The sequence below is a fragment of the Manacus vitellinus genome, unplaced genomic scaffold (assembly GCF_001715985.3).
Source record: "Manacus vitellinus isolate BGI_N305 unplaced genomic scaffold, ASM171598v3 scaffold_16_pilon, whole genome shotgun sequence".
NCBI classification, from domain to species: Eukaryota; Metazoa; Chordata; class Aves; order Passeriformes; family Pipridae; genus Manacus; species Manacus vitellinus.
This window is the reverse complement of record NW_021939189.1, coordinates 142771-159135: the sequence shown is the minus strand read 5'-3', so window position 1 is coordinate 159135 and position 16365 is coordinate 142771. Positions and strand designations below refer to the sequence as shown.

Below are 16365 nucleotides of genomic sequence, written 5' to 3'. Positions count from 1 at the left end.
AATTCTTAATGTCGATGGGCTGTTGTGCTTCCTGACTGCTGGGAGTGTACTGTGCCAAGACCGCAGGAAAGAAAAGAAAAGCAGGAGCCACTTTGTCCTCTTTCCTTACTTCTTCCTGTATAACTTGGGATATCAGTCCCTGGCTTGGGCTCAAAAGCAGCAGGTTGGGGTTTTTGTTTCTGATTTATGAATTCTAACTTTGAGACAACTTTTTCAATGCTAAGCATCGTTGTCAGAACTTACTGTCGTTCACTGGCTAGTGAAACATCATAGAGCACTCTGTGCAGTTCTAGTGCCACAGCACTTTCTTTTTTAATTCATTTTCTTTCCTGGAACCTACTTTGAAAGTCATGACTCCACCTCTGCTACACATACAGGGTTGGGGACATGCTACACCATTAATAAGTAGGACTAAGGTCCATATATAATTTCCAAGGCTCTTTACAGCTACGCTGAGTACATATCGAGCAAAGAAGCATTACACCTCAACTTCCTAAGTATCTAGAATGAGATTAGCACACTGTATTCTCTTGTTTAGACAGCCCTTAACTGACTAGTTCCTGTCCAAATAAACAAGATACCAGAAATAAATGAGAACAACCAGCTTTAAAAAAATGAAGGAGACCATACATGCTGATTCAATTACAGCAGTAATAATATCAATTGTTGAAGTATCACTCAGCCATTCCTGTCACTCAGATGAAGACATTCTAAGCATCTGGCACACGATCAGTGGAAGTAGGGCTTCTCAAAAACTGAGAACATCTGTATTGGCAATGAGCGCCAACAGAAACACAATGTAAAGTCTCTCAGGAAAGCTATAGTATGGCTAGCTGAGAAATAAGCACTGGAGAAGCGGTTCAGGGGTTCCCTATAAGATTTTCCAGGCCTCACGGACAAATCCGTGAGCAAGCTTGCCTAAATTCAGTGCTGACTCTGCTCTGTGCAGGAGGTTGGGCTACAGACCTCTTGTGTGCCTTTCCAATCTGAATGATGCAAGAATTCTGCAATTAAACAGCGACATTTGTAGTTATGTAATCATCACGTAGTTACTTAATCAGTATTTACTCATCTCCTCATCATCTTTACAAACCCCTGATGAACACTCTTAACCTTCTGTGAACATACTTGCTGCACTATGACAGGAAGAGAAATACCCACATTTACCAGAGTGATGATGGCCTCTGTTGGGTGTTTTCAGAAGCTGCCCACAGTTGTGTTAAGACCTGCTTCAAGAAATTTTGAGTTCCAGCCCACTGCAGAGTCAGTCTAGAAGGTTATTTCAAGCTGAACACTTAAAGGAATCACCCATGCCTACACACTGGAAAACTTAAGCCAGGGAGTTAAAGCAGGATTCCCAAGACAATAACATGAAGTATTTGTGGTGTGCAATTTTTTTCTGGATTTCAAACCCATCTGTCTGCAAATCTGTCACCAGAAGGAGGGCGCAGGCTGTGTTGCTCTACCGTGCACTCTGAACAGGAGGGGTCATGCTGGATTATGGGTCACACTCACCTCTGGGTCTGAAAGTATCTCAGCAAACTTCTGGTAAGTGAAGGTCCCTGTCTGCAGGACCAAGTCTCCTTCCTGGTCTGAGCTCTGTCCACAGAGGATCAGTAGTTTGTGGGCTGATGAATCACACACCAGTGAGCGGACCTGTTACCATCAGACATAGTGCTGCAGTCAGAAGTTGCCTGTACTCCTCACCAGCACCCAGAATCCTAATCCCATGGACAAGCAATACTCATGTGTTATTCACAAACAGCCAAACCCTAAGTTTTATACGTACAAGAAGGTTGGTTATTGAAGAGGAAAGACACTGCTACTGTCTGCCCAACACAGCTCCATGTCACATCATAGTCACTGCACATGTCCTGGTTATTGGCAAGACCAGAACACTTGGCCACTTCACCTCACCTTGCAGCAGACTGGCAGCACATTCACACTCTCCAGAAGGTGCAAGGTGTGATGATCATCACCTCTATGTCAAGTCAGGAGAGCTGATGTGGAGAGAACTCGCTGGCACCTCATCCTTACCTCAGACACGATGCTGTCCACATTAGGATTTACCAGGATCACCGTCTCCAGGATATCAGTCCGGTGATGGAGAGTTCTTTGGCCTGGGGAGAGAAAAGGGATTAGACAGGATGAGAGAAGCAGATGAGACAGCACCCAGCTACTGATATTTTCGCCTCAAAAATTCCACTTCAGCATGGGTTTGATTGCAAGACTTCAAATTGCACTTGAGACCCAATTTAATACCTGGGTCTCAGAGAACAGAGCAAACTCTTTTCAGCAACAAGGAAAGAAATCCTACTTCTGGATCAGCACAATTTGCCACTCAGCTCCAACATGTTCTGAAGTCCACAGAGCCAGGCACTTTGAACTAAGGTTGGACTCGATGATCTCAGAAGTCTTTTCCAACCTAGTTGATTCTCTGATTCTGAGCTGCCTGCCTGTGCCAGATGGCTGTGCCTGTAACCACTGGCACAGACGAATCATCCCTTCCAGACAGAAGTGCCTTGCCTCATGGCAGCTACCACTGAGAGGTGTCCCTGGTGTTGTCCAAGCCCTACTCACCACAGGGCTCTATAAGCCAGTCAGCAGGTGCCAACTCACCCTTCACTGGAGTGGTGCAGCACTGATAACAAATCTCTCATCATTCATTACAGTTTTTTTCTCTTCTGAAGCGCTTTTCTTTAATCCAAATGTGTACTCCCAGGCTGCTGCTGTGAGGAGCATCTAGACAAGAAGAATGCTTGTTCTGTCAGAGGCACAAACAGGTACCCAGACAGGACTTTGCTCTCTTTAGGGAAAAAAAGAGGAGCAAAAGAAGAGCAAGCAAGATCCTGGGAATGTAAAAAAGCAGTTTGGGGGCTCACATTAGCATGGGCATTATATAGCTATTTGGCAAAATGCTGCCATAATGCCCAGGCCCTATTAATGTATTAGAAAGAAGGGTGGTGAGTGTCTGCCATGCTGACAGGCAGGACCAGAGCCACCGCTGTTTGCCCACATCAGATGGCTCTGGATGCAGGACCAATGTACAGGACCTTCCTGCAGCACTTTCCTGGACACAGCAGGCAGCACAAAATCTTTTTTGATTCCAGTCTTTGCAAATACCTACCTCTGGACATTACATCCACTCAACAAGATAGGCACTTAGAACTTAACTGTTTGAATGTATAATTTATAGGGTTTAAGTCTTTCATAGGTTTTAATTCCTCATATAGATTGGAGGGTCACAGATCTTCACTGAAAATGAACATCTAATTCTATTTCTCACCTTTCAGACAACTGTTGCTCTCTGACAATGTTATTCTTTCCAGCCTCCAGAACCTCCCATCAGCTCTTTCTAGGCAGATCTCAATCCTAAAATAGCTCAATCAAGCTGGTATTTCAAAGAAAGACTCGAAAAGGACACAGAAAGAAGTCAGAGAAAGGCCAATGCTCAGCAGTCATACTCACTTTACTGGAATGGTGTACTCACTGCCAGCAACTAATCAGACAGATATGCCCAGAAGGCAGCTTTCAGCCCAAAGAGAGACTGGCTCTAAGCTCTCAGCAGAACTACTTGCACAGCATCTCCAGCTATTTTCTGAACTTGTGTTCTGTCAGATTGGCTAAAAATATGGTCCCTCTAGACTAAAAACCATCACTGTGCAAAATGCACTAAGTTCAGGGGCATTTCTGCCACTCGATGTGGGATTGGTGTATGGCTGAAGGCACTGGGAAGCAAGTCCTTGTGCACAGAAGGGATGCTGCAAGTGAGCCATGGGGAGCAGCGTGGGAGAGTGGGAGAAGGTGCAGATGAGGAGGGCCCGGGAGGTGTTCTGGGGCATTCTGTGCAGCTGCAAGAAGCAAAACCTCACTCATCCTTGAGGCAATGGCAATTGTGAAGGCACTGCTGGTGCCTTGGCATTGCTGAGGTCCCAGCAGTGCTCACAAGGAGCACCCTGGTTCCCCACTGATTTTTTGTGCAGTGTTCACACAGCTCCCTACCACTGAGACCTCCACCCCTGCTGTTTGGGGCATCCAGAATAGAAGTGATCTGGTCCCATTTTTCAACATTACTACTGGGGCCAAGTGAAACTCTCACCATTCTCCAAGCTTCAGCCTCTGCCACCTTGGTGCCTGCACACCCCAGGTACTGCTCTGGCAGTGGTTACCCACATCACTTGGGGAACACAGCCTGGTGCACAGCGCCAACACCAGCAGCCTCGTCCTCGTGCCACGTGCAGTCACCGTGCCTGCGCATGGGCATCCCTCCAGGCACCCAGTGCCAGCCTGCGCGCTGCCAGCCGGGCAGGGCTGGTGACACTGCCAGCTGCAGAGGGAAGGGGCCCGTCTGCAGCAGTAACACGCATAAAAACACTGCTGCTTGCTTCCAGTACTGCGATCTGAGCCCAGGCAGCTGAGCTGTCCCCCCCGGGGCCGTGAACAAAGCCTGGCTTTTAGCATTCTGGCTGGCAGCCCCTCACCCCCGGGAATGTCCCCTGCACACGAGGAAGAAAGAGAAGGCTCAAGCTGCAGGGCCAGCAGCTGCTGGCAGATGGGAGAGATGAATGGAGAAGGACTAAGTCTTGTGAAAGGCTGTGAGGATGATAAAGGGACTGAAGTGTTTTCATACAAGGCAAGGTTGAGCATGGAGGAGAGATATTTTCAATACATATAAATAAATACCTGATGGGATGGAACGAAGAAGAGAAAGTCAGACACTTCTGTCAGTAGTGCTGAATGACAGGATATGAGGCACAAATTAAGACACAGGCAATTCCATTTGAACACAAGAAAACACTGTTTCTACTGTGAGAGTGGTCAAACACTGGAATAGATTGTACAAAGAGGCTGTGGAGCATCCATCCTTGGAGATAAAAACCCAACTGAATACAGGCATGGGAAACCTGATCTTGCTTACCCTTCTTAAGCAGGTGTGATTGGACTAGACAACCTCAAGAGGTCCCTTCCAACCTACAATTTGGGAGTTCTGTGACTCTCTGAAGCAGTGCAGCCCCCCAGAACTTTGCTCCAGACCCACTGTGGGGCAGATTCCCTTTCTTCAGCTGCAGCAGTTGGTTCTCAGGAGGCCATTGCCAGAAACACTGACTTACTGCACACACCCATGCACACCAAAACCCCAAACTGTTTTTTAACTAAATTCAGAGATAAAGCAGAACAGCACATGAACTCCAGGCTGAACTGCAAACACAGTGCCCTAGACCCGGCCTGTGCCCAGCCCCTGCTCACCCCGAGCGGCAGCAGTGACCTCCTCAGCCCACTGCAGCAGCACCACTGCAAGGGCCGTGCCCAGCTGAGGGAACACACAGGCCCAAAACTGTGAATCCAAGTGCTCATCAGGCAGAGGAGCTTTCTCTACACAGCCTGAGGGAGCAGCTGCACAGACAGAGGATTTAAACATACAGCCTGGCACATCCCTCCTCTCACTAACCAAAACTACGTGCACCAGAAACACATAGCGGTGTGACTGACATTGCAGCCATGGTGACTGGAACCATGCTGTGCAGGTCACTGCGAGGTATTTGTCCTTACTAGAGCTCTATCACAATGAAATGCATGGCTGGAAACCGCACTGCAAATGGCAAAATCCCTCAGTTCCATTGACCAGTACAAGGAATCTATTCTCAGGCTCCTGAAGACTGTTGTCTTCAACTTGCCTGGAATAAACATCTGGACAGAGCTCATCTCCAGGCACATTCTGAACACAGATCCCTGACCCTGCACAGCCTTCTCCAACTACACTCAGAAGCTGTGACATTAAATAAATAAATATCCTCTCTTCAGTAGCACTGCATTTCTCATTTTGGATGAATCCCCTCTCTGTGTGTTCAGCCACACTCTGATTTCTGCAGTCAGCTCTGTGCCTGTGCACTTCCCATCCACCATGTCCCCACCAAGACAGAAAGCCCCTACTCTTTACCGACTGTTTCTTAAGAGGAGACTTTCTTCAGTCCCTTCAGAACTGCTGTCACCTATCCCCACAGCCACTGAAATGAGTAAGAGACGTACACAATATGAGAAGAAACACCGGAGATTCACAGGATATAATTATTGTATTTTCTGTATTTTCTATATTTCCCTACTTTTTTATTTTATCATAACATAACCTAACACTAGCTTTGCACTAAATAAAGATCTTCAGTTGGAGTACACAGTGACACACAAATTTCACCCTATCATGACTCTATTAATTAAGCTCTTACGAGGAGTCTGGAAAGTTTAATTTTTCTAGTGGGTTTGATTTTGCTTTTTTGACAATTAATTTAATGGGAGATCATGACGACTGTGCAATTTAGTTGCTGAAGTTCCTCACAGTTTTTTCTAGACCTCAGTAACTGAGTCATCTATAAATTTAGCCACCTCCATGTTCATGCCAATCCCTTTCCTCATCATTACTGTACTGATCAGCTTTATATTTAGTAGAAAATCATGAAGCCCTTGTATTTTACCACTGCACAAACATGACCATATATTTGTTTGCTAACTTGTTTTCTGCCTTTTAAGTAGTTTTGACTCACAGCATTACTTGCCTTTTACCCACACAAAGTGCCTGCTGCATAATATACGGAAAGATTTAATATACAAATGCACCTCATTCACAATCTCAGTGAAGTTTCAGAAAAAGAAAGGGCATTCCCCTTCTCCGCACAGATCACACTACTTATCATTGTGCAGAAGTAGCAGCACCCTCACCCCAAAGGGCCACAGAGGCTCACATACAGCCCTTCCTACGCAGCAGCCACCTTTGGGTGTTGTCAGCAGGACCTGACCATGGAGGCACTACACAAATCATCCCTGAGGTGGTGAACAACAGCTATTCTGGGCAATGCTAGAGGATGGATTTCCATTACTAATACTGAGGCAGCATTTCAGGATGTGCAGCTGCACTCCTGGACTATTAGTGGGAAGGGAGGAAAAATCTGATTTTTTTTTTTTAAGAGTATATATAGCTGAGTACACTCATTGCTGTTCACAGCATTCTCAAGAGGAGCAGTGGAGGAGAAGGTGCTGATCTTCTCTCTCTGGTGACCAGCACTAGGACACAAGGAAATAGAATGAAACTCCATCAGAGGATTTCAGATTGGACATTAGAAAAGGTTCTTCAGCAAGAGGGTGGGTGGCCCCTGGAACAGGTTCCCCAGGGAATCAGTCACAGCACTAAGCCTGTCAGAGTTCAAGGAGCATTTGGATGATGCTCTTAGTCATATGGTTTAATTTTAGCTAGACCTGTGAGGAGCAGGGTGTCGGACTTGGTGATCCTTATGGGTCCCTTCCAACTAACATATTCTATGATTATGTGGTCTATTGAGTGTAGAATTAATTTGGTTCTGGTGGAGGATAGCAAGTGGAGAGCAAAGCCACACAAACTCTGCAGTGAGTGTGAACTAACCATCCAGGGCTGTCTGCATGTACAAAGAGACAGAGGGAGAGAGAACAGAGGAGCAGATGCCGTGGGTTTAGTGCTCAGCAGTCAGGCAGACAGGGCTCTGCAGGGAGGTCAGGCTAGGCTGAAAGAAAGGACAGTGCATTGGGGTAACTGTGACAAACAGGATGCCCGAGAGAGATGATCCTACAAGCAGACAGATGGCTGTAGAGGCAGAAAAGGAGGTCATGCTGCTGGAGCAGATCCTTGTGTTCTGCTACTTTAAATGGAAGCACCTAAAACCCTTGTATCTGCAAAATAAACTCTGGGCTGGTCTGAAGGGCTCTCAAGGACAGCTATACAAGCTGCTGCTTCTTATTTTCTTTAGTCTTTCAGACTATCTATCACACCTCAGAGGTCTTGTTATTCTGTTGATCAGGACTGGAAGAGCCACAGTTACAACGCACCATGCTGAAAACAGAGACCAAGTGTCAGGGTAGTGGGACCCAGATTCTCCCCTTCGTGAAATGATGCCATAGGCCATAGAATTGGGTAATCTTTTGAGGGACTGTGCTGAAATCAGTCATGATGCTCTGTCTGGTAAAATAAATCAGAACGAACATAAGGGCCAAAAGATGATTAAATGACTGGCACATCTTTGAGGAGAGGTGAGGTGGGCTTGTTTAGCCTGGAAAAGAGAAAGCTCAGGGCAGGGATCTCATCAGTGTGTGCACCTGTCTGATGGCAGGTGCAAATCTGGGCTGCACAGCTCCCAAGACCCTGCCATCCAGAAGATGGAGACTGCTCATCTGATCACACAGAAATCAGCCCTTTCCCCATCCAGGATGCATTCTTTATCTCTCATTACCTCCCTTGTCTTTCCCACACCCTTTCCCTCCTTTGTCCCTAAGACTATTTGGGCTTACCAGGCCAGATTCTACCTACAGAGTGAACACCAACAGTACATTGATAAAAAATAACAAAGTTTCACTGTCTGAAAATGTTATCAAGGCACACAAGCTACAGTGATTAAAAACTGACTTCCTAACTTCCTGCTGTCGTACCTGATGTTATGGACATATCTCTTCAAGGGGACACTTCTGAAAACACTCTTACAAGAAGATCCTAGATATCACTATGGCTCAGCACCTTTTGCTACATTTCAGCAAAGAGCTGAGCCTGGGATCACACAGTCTTCCTGATGCTCTACTGAACAAAGTTCACCTCTGGAGAGGTCAGTCAAACAGTGTATGAGGGTTCTTAGAGTGCATATATTTGCAAAATTAACATGAGCTAGCGCAAGCTGAAAGACTGCCATTTCTTTCATTCTGAAATTGCATAATAACCCTGAGATAGTAACTGACTCTCTCATTCTGAGGCTGTGAAGCCTCTAACTGCAGCTTCTTCAGTGCCAATGTGAGAAAAAGGATCCAGCCCCAAATGGTGTCCATTCGGAGAAAATGAAACAACACAGTCATTCACAAACACTCCAGGACTGTACCAAGCATGGCAAGCCACAGCTCCTTGGGAGGGAGATTGTAAAGACCAGAGGAAAGGGAGAAAAGGTTCTGCACTGAGCTCTAAGCAGGGTCCTGCCTCTCATCCCATCTTTGCAGATATGCCGTCCTGTCTCCCACTGCACTATGGTCCCATCTCTCTGCCAGACCAAGGCCACCCCTTGGGCGGTGGGGAGAGGAGTGAACATGCCCCTGTTGGAAGCAATGTCACACTCCCAGCACCTGAAGGGCACACAGCTCCTTCCTCCAGCAGGCAACCTGAAAAGTGTGCAGCTGGCTGGCCAATGGGACCAGTTCTGGCTGATGGAGACTTGGAAGCTCTGCTAGCTAGTCAGGTGGGCTCAGGAATTTAAAATAAACACAAAGATTGCTTTCACAGCCAATGCACAGCCAACAACTCTGGATTCACTATTCAGATCCTCCTTACTATAGACTTGTGCATCCCTGAAACATTTCTTAGCTTCTCTGTACCTGAGCATCCTTGCTGCACTGTGGAACAGCCCTGCCCTGGTACAACAAGTCAGAGAGATCTATCAACCCTTGAGACATGCTTATATGATTCCCTAGCTGTGGGCAAAAGGGGAGGCAACCCGTGGAGAACCCCAATGCATGAAGTGGAAAGTTCTACAGCACAGCATAAGGAAGTTCACGCACACCTTCCTGCAACAGCTCACACTGTGCAAGAGCAGAGACCTCAATAACTGTACAAAGGGATGGTTCCACACAGGGGTGGGCTGGAGAGATTCTGAAAAGGTGTGAGGGGGCATTTGTGGTGGGTTCTAGAAAGGAAAGATTCTGGTCTAAGTTCACATCAAAGGAAACTGTCATCTTCTTCTCTTGGCAGGGAGAGGCACCTGCCTTAGGCAGAGCACCTGTACAGGGCCCAGCCCTGGGCATGCAGCTGTGGCTGCCTCTGGTCTGAACTGTGGAGGGTAAACAGGAGTCTACAACATGCTAGCACTCACATACACAGAATCCCAGGCTCCCAGTTCTAACAACAGCTGTATTGGGCTCAGCATATGTTAAGGTGTGATCGGGTCTCTGCGCTTCCTCACTTTAAACCTCTCTGTTCTTTCTTGCTGTGACCACTTTACTTTCTGGGCTCTTGGGATTATTTCTTCATTCATCCTGACTATTCAAAGCACCTTCCAATTTGTTATTGTGCACGCCTATGACTGACATGCTGTTTACATCCCAATCTTGGTCTGCCTTCAAGGAGCATGGAGAAAACTGGGAGTGTATTTTGGGGCAGGAGGCTCAGTGTTGGCTGCCTCAGCTCTTGTGGCCTGACCAGAAGCTCCCGCAGGGCAACTGGCCCAGTGGGGCCTCCACAGGCACTAACTGGCTGAGTGGCTGTGGAAGCAGCCATCAAGAAACAGGAACCAGACCCCAACCCTGCACCACCACATCCACATCTCTAAGTCAGGAGGTTCTCACTGCAGCTCTTCTCTCACATCTAGATGGAAAGCTGGATGCCTGTATCCAGTCGCCAGCTTCTCAAAGGACAAGAGAGAACCCAAAGGATGAAGGCACAGTGGGCTGCCCATCACATGGGCAACCCCCAGCTCGCTCCCTGCCAGACAGAGCGGGATTGCTCCCACCTCGCTGGCTAAAGCCTGAGCTTTTGTGCAGAGAGACGGGAACGGGATCTATCCACATCTGCATCCTAAACACCAGGCTGTGTAGCAAGTGTCTTTGCTCCCTCCCCCAACAACTCTAAGGAATAACTAGTTAATTATGCCAGCCACAGCTATCTCAACAGGGGCACAAAGAAGGCCTTGGACCAGCCCCTGTAGTCAGGGAGGCATCTGTGCTTCAGTGCAGTCCTGAACTCACGTGCTGGTTCCAGCTCAGGAAGTCAAACACGATCTCTTACACCCCAGGGATGCACCTGGATGTGTTTATCAGGTTGACAGGACAAGTCCCACTCTGTTCCTCCTTATCCTTTAACAGCAGTGTTGTGCCAGATGAGAGGAGACTCTCAGGCAAGGTAAGTGGAGAGACATCAGGTGACGAATACAGCTGGAGCTTGGTGTAAACCCCCAGAACAGCCTAAGACAGATTCTGAACCCGAGGGGGGAGGCTGCCATGCACACTGGTGCCTAACTGCTGCCTTCCAGAGCCTGAGGAGATGCAGCAGTCCCAGCAATTCTAGGTATATCCAGCTCTGTTGCTTTACCAGAGATGAGTAGAGCAAAGGGCTCAGCCAGCTCACCGTGGATCACAACAAATGGGCTGTCCCACAGCCTCTTCCCCTCCTCCCACAACATGTGATGGCTACAACAACTACTTATTATCATAAAAACATTATCAGAAAAGTTACTGTGGCTTTAGCTTTCTAGTGTGTGATTCAGCAGCTAAGAATGATGAGGACCTGGCTTCAGACAGTGCTTTGCGGTCACTAGCAAGTGTTCTGCCTCCTATGGCCTGAAAAAGTCTATAGTAAAGATTTATTTCATCCACTTTCTAATTTTAGGTCTTCAAACACTGTGCAGAAATAGATAAATAAGTATCTATTTATTTGTCAATGGCTAAATCGAAAAATCTCTCTCCTTAGAGATTTTCTTTAGTGGTTTTCTCAGAGAGAATCACTGTATACCAGCAAATGGAAAATACATTTTTAATAGGAATATGAAAATCATCTGAAAATTAATAGGTAAGAAGCTGCAACAAAGTACTGAGAGCCTGTCAGGGAGGGCCAGGGCAGGGCTGTGTGTCGCCTACGGAGCAGTGGAAGGGAGCGTGCAAACCATCATCTAACAGGTCACAGAGGGAATCACATAGGGCATAAAAATGAGGGATTTTAAACTGCACCTATAAAAGAAGGGGAAGCCAATGGTGTTTGAGCAGGAAAGTATTATTGTATGTATGAGGTTTTATTTTTTATGAAAATTTCAAAATAGTGTTTAATGATTTTTCATGTTGACATACTGAGTCAGTTAAAAACACAGCACCACCAAAATAAAGCCCCATGGATGCGCAACAGGAGATGTGTCTTATCTGTGGAAACTGAACAAACAAAGCACAGGAAAGCACAAAGCAGAGTGCAGAGAGAGGGAAGATAATTCAAACCTCAATTCTCTACCAAGCAAAGGACTCGCCTGCTGTGTGGCTCTACACCTGGATAACAGGGTGACAGGGACTGTACCCAGCCCTGACCGGGGGCTTAGCAGTGCAGCACACAGAGGACTGAGCAGAGAGAGAGGCAGCACATGAAAGAGCATCAGGTGAACCTGAGCAGAGCCGGTGACACAATCTGCGCTCCTCCGGGGGCTTTAGCTTGAGCTTCCAAGCAGATCACCCACCTAGTTGTCTTTGGGAGGACAATCAGTCACAGATATACTTCCACCAGACACTGGCACAACCCAACACTCTGTGTGTAAAGGGAGCCATGAGGTGCTAACATCAGGAAAGAATAGAGCATCTGATTAGGGACAGAATAGGCACGAACTTCAGAACAGCACGGAGGCAGAGCGAAATCCTTAAGAGCTGCAGAACTCTGTAAGCAGAGAACTTGGTGTAAAAAGCCACAGAAAGAAGACAGCATCAGCAAGACAGCTCCAAGAGGGAGAAAAATTTCTCAACAGGAACAAAGTGAGAGTGAAATTAACTGAGAACCATACTAGGCAGGACAGAGAAAGGAAAAATACAGCAGTAACGAATAGAAAGAAGAATACTTCTGGGAGGCCCAGGCTGCAACAGGTTTTAAAGAATACGGGAAAGCACAACAGATGAAATTAATTACTGTCAAAAATAGAAACGTGTGGTCTGGGGACTCGCCCAAAGCAGGGGGTCAGAATGGTACCGAATGGTCTGGGCCAAAGGTGAACAAGGTCTGGTTTCTAGAAACATTGCTGAGTCTGTCAGGATGAAGAGGGTTGAGGAATCTGAAGGCACGTTCAGGTTTTCTTTTGTGGATCCAGCTGGAGATATCTCATAACTCACCTTACCATACTGTTACTGCATGTCAGTAGAACTAATCATGCTTTAAGGTGAGAGCAGGCTCTGCAAAGTAACTGACCAACTCCTGGGGATTTACTACAAAGGTGAACCAGCAACAGGGCAAGAGGAGGAGATGAAATATTCTTTAAGGTGTGGGAGGTTGTGGGCACTTGCCACATCCCAGGAGATATTCTTCCTAACCACTTGCCTGTTTTTCCCATCTTCCTTCCTCCCTGTGATATTTTCACACCATCTACAGCTCTTCTCCCAGGCAACCTCTATTTCTATACCATGTCAACCATAGCAACCATCTCATTGCTCCCCAATTACACATACTGCCTCACTTTTATGCTAAAGAGCAATTTGATATCTCGGCCATTTTAGAACCACTAATTGAAGTTGCAGATATTCACTTTGGAAACAGCTGTATCTATTTCCAGAAGTTACTGCCCCTCAACTGGAAGTTATAGCACTGAGAAAACAGATAAGGTGAGCACCGCTACCTAGCTTGCCAGGTGCAAGATTGGCCATGAAAGGTTCTGTTCTCTGCAGCAGCTTTGCTGACTCATGCTGGCCTTGCATCCTTCTGCTGTGGAACAGCATGTGGCATTCACTGAATCAGGAGTGCAGTCCTGCACAGGGATATGGCCTCCAGCTGTAAGGAGCTTCTTAAATGTCTCCAGGTAAATACACGGAAGGAAACCTAAACACACCTTAAGACACCCTCTTACCTGGTGCCCTCACTCCACCAACCCCTGGCAGATTTATTATAGCTGGTCCCTTTGGACACCAAATTAATGTTTCCCCTTCTCAGTGGTACTTCAGCTGGGAGTTGCTGCCAATCACTGAAAAGAGGTGCCACAAAACTGCTCCCATTGGCACTGAGGCAGATGCCTTCAGGCTTCAGGGATGAAGACTCCTGTAAGACACAAAGTTGGACAGCTTATGATCTCTTAATTTTAGTAAGAATACGCACCCAGGACATGTGTTCTTACCACCAGAACATAGCACAGATTGACGAAAAATGTGCGTTTCTCCTGGTTTTGAAGTATCTAGGTAATGCTGACTGACTTGGAGGTACAGCTCATGATCCGTCCTATTTCTCTCTCTTTTTTTTTTTGTCATTTGGACAACTGATCAATATGACACATGTAAGCAAACTGCCTGAGGCAGGGACAACTTAACTGTATAAAAGACGGGATGGCTGAAGATACAAGGAAATAATTCTGAGATTTCCTCCTGTTTGCCTACTGAGATGACAAATTTCTGACAAGAGGCTCCTGCTTCTGATTTACAGCAACTGCTCAGAATCCTAAAATCTCCTTCCTATTCTGTACTGTTAACAGTCTCATTCCAAGTCACTTTTCTTCTCTCCCTTGCTTGTTTTGAGGATGACCTGCTGAATGTCACCTCTCCTTAATATACAGATATTAAACCAGCTATGGACTCTGAGCAGCTGGAGTGGTTGGTAAAGTGAAGGGCTGTATTCTGCTAGCCCTTGAAAAAAAGCAGCTGTTCTCTGCCAACAATTTTCTTTGATGCATCTTAATTTTGCACTCTTGGATCTAACTGCCTCTTGACAGATCCTCTGCATGGTCTGGGTTCCTGGGATTTGGTTTACAGCGTGGACTACAGTGATAACGAATGGGATACAGAAAGTTATTTCAAAGTGCAGAACTTCAAGGCCTCCTGTCCCTTCTGCCAGCAAACACAGGGCCTGTCCATTCAGCACTGAAGGGAGAGGCACTTGGGAGCAGCCAAGGAGGTTTCTAGCAGAGTAGCCTGGGACATCTTCTCTCTCGATACTGGTGACAAGTCCACTCAGTCACTGCCTTTCACCAGTCTGCCTGAGCTGAGCTCACTCAAGTCTTAATTCATCACAGGAGGCCCTGCTTCCTAATGCCACCCCATCTAGCCAGGTCCCTTTCAGCTTGCAGATTACACAGTGGAATTAGGGACTGAATTTACTGACTAGGGAGAAAAGACTGAAGAGGCCTCCAACACCACAAACCCTTCTTTCAGGGCCTCTCACTCATTCAGCTCCCTCAAAGCCATGCAAGCACAGGACCCTTCCATGCTCCCATGCCTCCTTCTTTCTTAACAATGGTCTTTGCCTTTGAATAGGGACCAACAGCAAGAAAGAAAACACATAACAGTTAAAACACAAATCTAGCAACCAGGAATTGGGCCAAAACACACATTGCACTCATACCTAACAGCCTGCAAGCTGGTTCTTCAGAAAAATGTCACACAGACCAAAGCCACAGAGAACCACCCTATCCAATGCTTTAGGAGTCATATTTGAGTGAGGCCATTTACTTATTACATGGCCTAGCCATGTCTGCATTTCTGTTAAGTACTGCAACCTAACTTACTCCTCTTAATTCATTTTAGCAAGCTTTTCAGAACATAGATCTAGTCACCCAGAAGGTAAATCGTTGGCTTCTTGCCAATTTCTCCTCTAAGAGAGCTATTAGCATCTTGAGTGCCTTATGACAGACCGACATTCTTCAAACAACTTTCAAAAGGGAGGTACTAATGGCCTTTTCCTTCTAGTTTTTCTCCCTAATTATTTAAGAACTTGACACTGGAGCTTAATAGAGAACGGACAGGTGAGATCTCAGTGAAATAAAAGGTTAGCAAAGTGCAAAAGCAATTAACTGAATTTCTTAACTTGAAGGTCAACAGAGGAAGCCAGTTTTGCTGTCATGGGTTTTTAAGACAATACATTTGTAGCTAGAGCACATTGTGAAAAACAGCACCAAACTTTTACAGCCGAGGCAGGTTCTAGTAAACTGCCAGAGACTTCAGTGCTTTACAAGAAGGAGCATGAACGACAGTAACATGTGCAAAGAGACACACAAGTTATTCAGTAGCACATATTGATAACAGACATGAATCTTACCCCTCTGTGACTTACTTGCCTCCTTCCATTGGCAATTCTCAGCCTTCATTTGCTTAGAGGAAACACCCAAGCCTTTACTTTCAAAAGCAAGGAAAGGGTTCACTAATTTCTTTCCAGACACAGACACTGGGATGATGATGCTTTTCAGAAAAGCAGAAATTAATCGAAATTGCATTCCTGATTAAAAAAAAAAAAACAACAACCCAACCCAGTACTATTCTATACATTTGAGAGATTGGTCCAGCAAGACTTCAAGGGCTGTTTCAGGAGAACTAAGAACCTGCTGGCCAAGGAGATCGCTGTTAAGGTTAATTTTTGAATAAAGCCTCAGAAGGACAGAAATTTCCTCAAGAGCTGGATACACAACTGATTTTGCCATTAGCACTAACTTTTGAGATCCTGGAGAGGAAGGCAGGAGAGAAGGAAAACTGATCTGAAGTTACCAGATTTTTACAAGTAGAAATTTGTCTCCATTTCTTTAGTGTGAAGCAAAAGTAAAAACAAAGCACAGAGCTTAGGCACAGCAAGGCCTGAACTGACAAAGACTACTTTTTGTGTGTCCAGCCTGCACTGTCCCGCTGTGATAATCCCAGCTCCCTCCACATTCCCTGCAGTTCACT

The 16365-nt window shown here is 46.2% G+C and overlaps 1 protein-coding gene across 4 annotated transcripts in view; it reads right to left on the bottom strand.

Moving 5' to 3' along the window:
- The window catches only part of MAP1A (microtubule associated protein 1A), a 52251-nt gene that overhangs the window by 14235 nt on the left and 21651 nt on the right, over positions 1-16365 (bottom strand). For 3 of the 4 annotated variants that reach the window (XM_018069563.1, XM_018069560.2, XM_018069561.2), the window contains 2 exons: positions 2038-2120; positions 1516-1656 (listed from right to left, as the gene is read on the bottom strand). In XM_018069563.1, the coding sequence (XP_017925052.1) occupies positions 1516-1656; positions 2038-2120 (224 nt within the window). Of the gene's footprint in view, positions 1-1515; positions 1657-2037; positions 2121-3286; positions 3343-16365 lie in introns of those variants that run through there. The other variant, XM_018069564.2, reaches the window with a different exon arrangement.